Source organism: Branchiostoma floridae, chromosome 17, assembly GCF_000003815.2.
Source record: "Branchiostoma floridae strain S238N-H82 chromosome 17, Bfl_VNyyK, whole genome shotgun sequence".
NCBI lineage: Eukaryota > Metazoa > Chordata > Leptocardii > Amphioxiformes > Branchiostomatidae > Branchiostoma > Branchiostoma floridae.
In genome coordinates, this window is record NC_049995.1 from 14,564,448 (window position 1) to 14,573,755 (window position 9,308).

Here is a 9,308-nt window from a genome sequence, read left to right on the forward strand (position 1 = left end):
AGGATGTAATACTGGGTAATGCTGGGGCCTCCTGCGATTAGAAAAACACAAAACATTTAGGATGTAATACTGGGTAATGCTGGGGCCACCTGTAATAAAAACACAAAAACATTTAGGATGTAATACTGGGTAATGCTGGGGCCTCCTGCGATTAGAAAAACACAAAACATTTAGGATGTAATACTGGGTAATGCTGGGGCCTCCTGCGATTAGAAAAACACAAAAACATTTAGGATGTAATACTGGGTAATGCTGGGGCCACCTGCGATTAGAAAAACACAAAAACATTTAGGATGTAATACTGGGTAATGCTGGGGCCACCTGCGATTAGAAAAACACAAAAACATTTAGGATGTAATACTGGGTAATGCTGGGGCCACCTGCAATTAGAAAAACACAAAAACATTTAGGATGTAATACTGGGTAATGCTGGGGCCACCTGCAATTAGAAAAACACAAAAACATTTAGGATGTAATACTGGGTAATGCTGGGGCCACCTGCGATTACAGAAACACAAAAACATTTAGGATGTAATACTGGGTAATGCTGGGGCCACCTGCGATTATAGAAACACAAAAACATTTAGGATGTAATACTGGGTAATGCTGGGGCCACCTGCAATAAAAACACAAAAACATTTAGGATGTAATACTGGGTAATGCTGGGGCCACCTGCGATTAGAAAAACACAAAAACATTTAGGATGTAATACTGGGTAATGCTGGGGCCACCTGCAATAAAAACACAAAAACATTTAGGATGTAATACTGGGTAATGCTGGGGCCTCCTGCGATTAGAAAAACACAAAACATTTAGGATGTAATACTGGGTAATGCTGGGGCCACCTGCAATTAGAAAAACACAAAAACATTTAGGATGTAATACTGGGTAATGCTGGGGCCACCTGCAATAAAAACACAAAAACATTTAGGATGTAATACTGGGTAATGCTGGGGCCACCTGCAATAAAAACACAAAAACATTTAGGATGTAATACTGGGTAATGCTGGGGCCTCCTGCGATTAGAAAAACACAAAACATTTAGGATGTAATACTGGGTAATGCTGGGGCCACCTGTAATAAAAACACAAAAACATTTAGGATGTAATACTGGGTAGTGCTGGGGCCACCTCCAATAAAAACACAAAAACATTTAGGATGTAATACTGGGTAATGCTGGGGCCGCCTGCGATAAAAACACAAAAACATTTAGGATGTAATACTGGGTAATGCTGGGGCCACCTGCAATTAGAAAAACACAAAAACATTTAGGATGTAATACTGGGTAATGCTGGGGCCACCTGCAATAAAAACACAAAAACATTTAGGATGTAATACTGGGTAATGCTGGGGCCTCCTGCGATTAGAAAAACACAAAACATTTAGGATGTAATACTGGGTAATGCTGGGGCCACCTGTAATAAAAACACAAAAACATTTAGGATGTAATACTGGGTAATGCTGGGGCCTCCTGCGATTAGAAAAACACAAAACATTTAGGATGTAATACTGGGTAATGCTGGGGCCTCCTGCGATTAGAAAAACACAAAAACATTTAGGATGTAATACTGGGTAATGCTGGGGCCACCTGCGACAAAAACACAAAAACATTTAGGATGTAATACTGGGTAATGCTGGGGCCACCTGCGATAAAAAAAATAAAATAAAATTAACATTTTCTGTTACTTGTCAGTACAGTACTTTCCAAATTTGTATTTGGTGTGCATTGACGTAACTACATATCATTGCTCTACAATTTCAAATCCCTCTATCAGATTTGAAGCAGATATAAGTCCCCGCACACATTAAAAAAATCCTTAACATAAAATAAGTTCAACATAACAACCTGTTCTCAACATGGATTCCACAAGAACAGGAAACAAATGTTAAATTTTCCCTTTAATAGAAGTTTATGACTGTGCATCTAACTATCAATCTAATGAATACAAATACCTCTAAAAAAGTCTAAGACATGGAAGTTAAGTTAAGGTTTATTGCAGAAGAATTGTTAAGTAATTTGTAACAGTTACAATGTACTTGGCAAAGTGTTATGAGACTACTGGCTAGCTATATCAATCTAGTACAATCCAAACATTAATTCTAAGGTATACAATTTAGGAAGAAGACACAATGATGTGGCTTATGTCTACCATTTAGCTAAAAATGCTGAAACATGCACATCACTTCATAAGTACCTTTGACTGTTCCCTCCGGCTGTGTATAGACAGGAACAGGGTTTTCGTTATCGTAGTCGCCAGACACTCTCGCAGGCTGGTTAGAGATCGGCCAACAGTTCACGCTGGACTGGGTGGTCGCCGCCCAAATATGGGAGTTGTCTTGTGTCAGCAACAACTGTGATGGAAACAAACAACAGCTACCTTTACATGTACGATGTCAACACAATACCTATCATGTCTTCATGAGCTCAAGAGCAAACCTTCAAGCAGATATTCTGCACAATAATTGCAACATTTTCAGATTGGCCCAAAGAATCTGGAATTGGACCAGTCATAAACAGTTATAATTTGAACTTGCTTTAGGATTATCCAAGAACTACATTCAATTTGGTACCTGTATAAATTTAAAGAGACTCTTGACACAACCATTGTTTTATTCATACCGACATTTCGGTGACCGTCTGGTACATTTGTACCTATTACCCGAAAGCATAACCACAACAAGTTCAGGACAGAAGATATCAAAACTAGAAGTTACATGTATGATGCATCTCTAAGAGAAACTTCAAGCGTGCCCATCCATACGTTTTTGAGTTATGTGAAGACACAGATACAATATGTGTACAAGCACACATACACTCATGCACACACAGACACAAACGCGCAAACATTTACATACAGACACATACGAACACAAACAGACATGTGCCAATGCACACAAATACAAGGTACATGCCCCCAAAACAGACAAAATCTCACACTCACTAACAAGTTACACAAATGAACCGGAAAACATAAAGTTCTTGACAAAGGACACAAATAAAATCTACCTAAATAAATATAATCTACCTTAACGATTGGTCCTTTCTCCTCGCACAACAGGAATCTGTTTTCCGGATTTCTCATGTCGACCTGGTACACTCTTCTGTCGCGTCCGCCCGAGTAGAACGTGCTGAACGCCTCGTTCGCCTGGAGTGCCCACACCCCGTCGTCATGGACACGGTAGGTTGCTATGCAACGCTGCTGACCAATGGACCACAGCCGGATTGTGCCATCTGAACTTCCAGATAAACACTGTAGGGGAGTACATGTTCACATTACTTGTTATTGACACTTACAGGGACATTCCACTCTAGACGGGACTTTTATTATCTGATAGATATTAATTGCAGAAGTGACAAATGTATGCTTCGTACCATCATAATTTATAGGATAGAGAACCCATTTGCCTCACGTGCATCAAAAAGCATTCAGTCTTCAACAAAACTCCCCAAGTACCCTCTAATTAAATTAAATCAATCTCAGCCTATGGCTGAATACAATGTGCCTGACAACGCCTGACTTAAGTTAGGTTACAAAGCTAATTTCAGGGGCGCTAAGCAAAACATGTCTTGATACGTGTTCTTTGATATCTTGTGAACAATTTGACCTTCTTGGTGTGCTAAGCACCCTCATTTATGCCGAAAATATTCACGATAAAGGAAGTGTCTACACGTATAGGGAATACATGGGTAGGGTCTGCATGGGTTTAGTGAGTGTCACAAACACACGTTGCATAATTAGCCACAAGTGGAATTCCACTAAAGGTCAGCTGATATTATTGATACATTATCTACTGGAAAATAACACTCCCTTCTAGAGTGGAATGCCCCTATCATTATCAAGCCTGATTACATGTACTAACTAGGTCTAGTCCTTGAGACTGGGTTATTATATTGCAATCCATACATAGTATGGGATTGCAATATATTGCTTTTCCTTTGTTTCTTCTCCTCCTGTCAAAATCTTCAAGTCGATTCAACTTTTTCACTTTTGGGGCAAATGAGCTGAAATTTGGCATGGAGGTAGGGATAGCAAATACCCCCAGGTGTTTTTTTCATTTTTTTGATAGAGGCCTTAGAAATTTTGATATTTAGAGTTTTTGGTCATTTTTAGACAAAATATATATATTTTGGGCCCCTGTGCCCTGGTATTAAACCATAATGACCTGAAATTTGGTACAGAGGTGCATTGGACATATCAGCACAGAAAACCATCAACGCTTTCTTCATAGATCACTTTAAAAATGAGTTATTTTAGGATTTTGGCCATTTTTGACTAAAAATGTCTATTTTTGGCTCCTATGCCCTTGTATGTAGGCTAAATGAACTGAAATTTGGTATATAGGTGCATTGGATATATGAGCACAGGGCTCCATCAACACTTTCTTCATAGATCACTTCAAAAATGAGTTATTTTGGGGTTTTCGGCCATTTTTGACAAAAAAAATGTATATTTTTGGCTCCTTTACCCTTATATGAAAACCTAATGACCTGAAATTTGGTACATAGGTGCATTGGACATATGAGCACAGGGTCCAATCAACACTTTCTTTATAGATCCCTTTAAAAATGAGTTATTTTGGTTTTTTTGGCTATTTTTGACAAAAAATGTATACTTTTGGCTCTTATACCCTTGTATGAAAACCTAATGACCTGAAATTCGGCATGAAAGTGTGTCTGGCAAGTGCCCACAGTACTTATGTTAAGTTTTGGCTCCTGTACCTATGTATGAAAACCAAATGGTCTGAAATTTGGTATGAAGGTACCTACGTTATGTGAAGCCACAGGGCTCTATTCACACCTATGGTGTACATCAATCAAAAATTGTTAAATTTGGGATTGGCATGCATATGAAGATGGATTGCAATATGCTGTATTTGCTCCCAAGCAAATGTCGGCCTTTCTAGTCTTATGCTGCTTTTCTTATGTTTTATCTTATCATCATTGATAATAAAGATTTAGGTTATCCCTTTGCATTGAAAACATTCACTTGCAAAACAAAAATCAACCAAAACTGAGGTGAAATAGTGTTTCCTATGTACAATGTACATGTCATCAAGATTATGAAAGACATTTCTTTAACAGATCAAGGAGTTTCTTTCTACATGACAAGAAAGCATTCTTTTGAAGGTAGAAAAAAAACCTTTTCGGACATTTTGTCATGGAATTGGGAATTATTAAATCCTATAACTTAATGTTGAGTATATCTCACCTGTTGACCAGTAGTGCCTTGACGTTGTCTGTGTGTCCCTTCAGCTTCATGAGTTTTGCACAGGTACGAGGATCCCTCAAGTAATTAGCATATTTGGGAATCGTTAATGTTTAGTATATCTCACCTGTGTGCCATCTCTGTTGACCAGTAGTGCCTTGACATTGTCCGTGTGTCCCTTCAGCTTCATGAGTTTTGCACAGGTACGAGGATCCCACACTCTTAGCACCTAAAAAGATGAAAACAAAAACGGGTTACTTCTGCTTTTTTGTTTCATATTTCTTCTTATTTGATCCCAGGTAAAAATCAAAGAAAACACTTAATGTACCTGCAGTAGATGCAGAAAATACTCGTCAACCAATATTAAAATATGTCAACAATTTCTTGCAGTCCACACTTTCATTTATTTTTGAGGTTCCGCACACTCCCATCCATGCATTTTTTTCCAAAAAAATCCCTGACATAATATTTTTTTGTTCCATATCAAGAATTTCTTTTATCATTTTTTATATTGCAATCCATACATAGTATGGGATTGCAATATATTGTTTTTGCTCGGTTTCTTCTTCTCCTCCTGTCAAATCTTCAAATTGATTCAACTTTTTCATTTTGGGGCCAAATGAGCTGAAATTTGGCATGGAGGTAGGGATAGCGAATACCCCCAGGTGTTTTTTTCACTTTTTTGATAGAGGCCTTAGAATTTATGATATTTAGGGTTTTTGGTCATTTTTAAACAAAATATGTATATTTTGGGCCCCTGTGCCAAGGTATTACAAGCTAATGACGTAAAATTTGGTACAGAGGTGCATTGGACATATGAGCACAGAAAACCATCAACACTTTCTTCATAGATCACTTCAAAAATGAGTTATTTTAGGTTTTTTGGCCATTTTTGACTAAAAATGTATATTTTTTGCTCCTATGCCCTTGTATTAAAACCAAATGACCTGAAATTTGGTACATGGGTGCGTTTGACATATGACCACAGAACCCCATCAACACTTTATTCATTGTTTACTTCAAACATGAGTTATTTTAGGGTTTTTGGTCATTTTTGACTAAAAATGTATATTTTATGCTCCTATGCCTTTGTATAGAAACAAAGTGACCTGAAATTTGGTACACAGGTGCATTGCACACATGCTCACAGGGTCCCATTGACACTTTCTTCATAGATCACTTCAAAAATTAGTTATTTTGGGGTTTTCAGTCATTTTTGACTAAAAATGTATATTTTTGGTTTCTATGCCCTTGCATGTAAACAAAATAACCAGAAATTTGGTACAGAGGTAAATTGGACATATGACAACAGGACCCCATCAACACTTTCTTCATATAGCACGTATAAAATGAGTTATTTTGGGATTTTTAGCCATTCTAAACTAAAAAATGTATATTTTGGCTCCTATGCCCTTATATTGAAACCAAATGACCTAAAATTCGGCATGAAGGTGTGTAGGACAAGTGCCCACAGTACTTCATTTTCCCTTTGAGCAAACATTACTTCAAATTGTTGAATTTTGGGATTTTTTCAAGGATGAAGATGGATTGCAATATGCTGTATTTGCTCCTAAGCAAATGTCGGCCTTTCTAGTTTACATGTACCTTCCCTTTTTTAGTGTTATCACATTTTACCTTCTCTGTTAGCGCACAATCTTGAGTATAGTTTCCTACCTTCTCTGTTGACCCAGAAATGATGATGGTCCCATAGTGGTTCATGGCCAGGCTGTAGATGGAGTCTTTGTTTCCGGTCAGAGAAGAAGCTGTGGATAAATGGCAACAATCGTAGTCAAAGATCACGACTGTGACATGAAGTCTTAGAGTTTGGTTTTCTTAAGCCCAAAATTAAACACAGCTATTTATTTGTTTGAACAGCATATCAATTCCAAGAAAACAGGTTGGTTTACAAGATACTCAGTTATTCTACTTCATAATCATAAATAGCACTTTAGGCTGAACGTCTGAATCAAAAAGGAAGATTAGAAAATGTTCAGGGGATTGTTTCATCTTGTATCCCTCCTGATAAACCATTCAACAGTTTTTTTTCTGATGAAGGTACATGCACATGTGCTGGCTTTCTTAGGTTTCAGAACATGTACATGTAGCTTGAACATATACTGTAATTCACTTTATCTTCACGGTACCAAATTTTCACGGTCTGAGAAAATTGAACTTGTTCTCGGAACTAAATGTTCACTGTCGAGGCAAGTGCGCATGAAAAAAGTCTGTGAATTATATTTTATCGGTAATTATAAGTTCACGTTACAGTCCTCACCGTGAAAACCGTGAACATAACATTACAGTGAAAAAATCAGGAATTACAGTAGTAGCAGTATCTTTTGCATACTAGTAATAGTACCTTTAGCATACTAGACATATTTGATTAATGTTGACCTGTTGACCAACATACTAGTGACTGTTATTGAAAATTAATAAAATATTTGAATATAAAATATCTGAGGCTGTTATTGGAGGCAGTAAGAGCCCAATTTGCATACTTGGACTTTTTTACATACATGACAATTCATTGGAAGTCTATATGCATACTTGTGACTGTGTTACTGGAGGCAGTGAGTGCAGTAAGAGTGATAATTTACATACTTGTGACTGTGTTATTGGAGGCAGTGAGTGCAGTAAGAGTGTTGACATCCCATAAGAAGATCTGTCTGTCCAGCCCAGCTGAAGCCACCTGTTCCTTGTCCCTGGCATAGGCTAGGGCTTTCACATAATCCTACATGGAAAATGAGATCAAATTCAGAAAATGCATTAAATGCATACAATTTCAGCATGAACAACTTCAAGAGTTTGTTGTGGATATTGAGTAATTTGCTATGCTCAACAACACAGGCCGTATACTTACTCTTACTTACTGTTTTTTTGAGGCAAGGAAATTATTAAAGCAAATACTGGAGATATCAAAACATAAAATCTGACCTACACTTAAGTTTAGCAACCTTTCAGTATGATGATCAGATCCTCTCTTTACATTGACATTGGTTTGTCCCTTTATTCCTGGAGTGAGTGTCAATAGAGGGCAAGAACCCCTGTGGACAATCCCATAAGAGATGGAGTGATCAACAAACCTCCAGTCCAAATCTATGTCCAAGCATATCTACTCCTCGTCTGACAAAAATTGGATATTTGGATGTCACTTCATCATTATTACATACCTTGTGAGTCCTCAAAGTTGACATACAGAACCCCTTATGTGCATTCCACACCTTCACTGTTGTGTCTGAAGAAGCTGAAATCACTGGGAGAAAACAGAAACAAGAAAACTGCATTATACACACTCCAAAATTTAACATGTAATGAAAAACATTTAACTTCCCAACATAAATCAGCAGAACAAGAGATAGTGTGTAGCAGGGGCATTAAGAACTTGGAGCTAGGTACATGCAAATGTTAGCTAATAGGTATCAAATAACCAGCCATCACTGGTCAATGGAACACAAACTCCATTGTCCAGGGCTGTAACAAATGCTTGGAGGGCGGACGGATGTTGGGGAGACTGCTATAAGCGAGATTTAAAGGACAGCATCAGAAAATTTTCAATTCTTTATTTTCCAGTAGTTTACTCATTAAAAAGTTGATGTACGTCAATTTTTACATTGATCCGCCTAATATGACCCTGTAGACACGTTTGAACTTCGCGCTCTCCTCCTCTCCCCGCCGCGCTGGCCGATGACGTAATGGCCTCGTTCTGATCGTCTGAGATTGTATGACGTCACGGATCCGAAACTTCTAGCCAGCCATTTTGCTCGGTGAACCTCGGTCCTCTCAGCGGTAAATAATCACCCCGCCATTCTGGAGTTCAGTTTGTTGTCATTGAGAATTACTTTCGTGGACCTGTAAGTCGCATTGTGAGCTGTCTACGAAGCCATAGTCCCCGGGAGACTGAACATGAATAAGCTTGCCTGCGTGTGAACCGCGCGGCGACGGAACGAAATCAAAACAATGGTGGTGGGGGAGGTTCACGCACCGTGCCATTCTGGACTATTACAAGAGCGAGTTCGGGTCAGTTCTTACCTTCTCCTTTCCGGACAGCACAGCGATAATTACACGTAAGCTTCCACGAATTTTGGTGAATTCACAATGTCC

The 9,308-nt window shown here is 38.3% G+C and overlaps 1 protein-coding gene across 5 annotated transcripts in view; it reads right to left on the bottom strand.

Moving 5' to 3' along the window:
• LOC118404033 (WD repeat-containing protein 48-like) overlaps nt 1–9,308 on the bottom strand; it is a 23,023-nt gene that overhangs the window by 7,980 nt on the left and 5,735 nt on the right. For all 5 annotated transcript variants that reach the window (XM_035802961.1, XM_035802959.1, XM_035802963.1 and 2 more), the window contains 6 exons: nt 8,378–8,460; nt 7,809–7,938; nt 6,882–6,970; nt 5,335–5,436; nt 3,027–3,251; nt 2,196–2,352 (listed from right to left, as the gene is read on the bottom strand). In XM_035802961.1, coding sequence (XP_035658854.1) covers nt 2,196–2,352; nt 3,027–3,251; nt 5,335–5,436; nt 6,882–6,970; nt 7,809–7,938; nt 8,378–8,460 — 786 coding nt within the window. The remainder of the gene's footprint in view (nt 1–2,195; nt 2,353–3,026; nt 3,252–5,334; nt 5,437–6,881; nt 6,971–7,808; nt 7,939–8,377; nt 8,461–9,308) is intronic.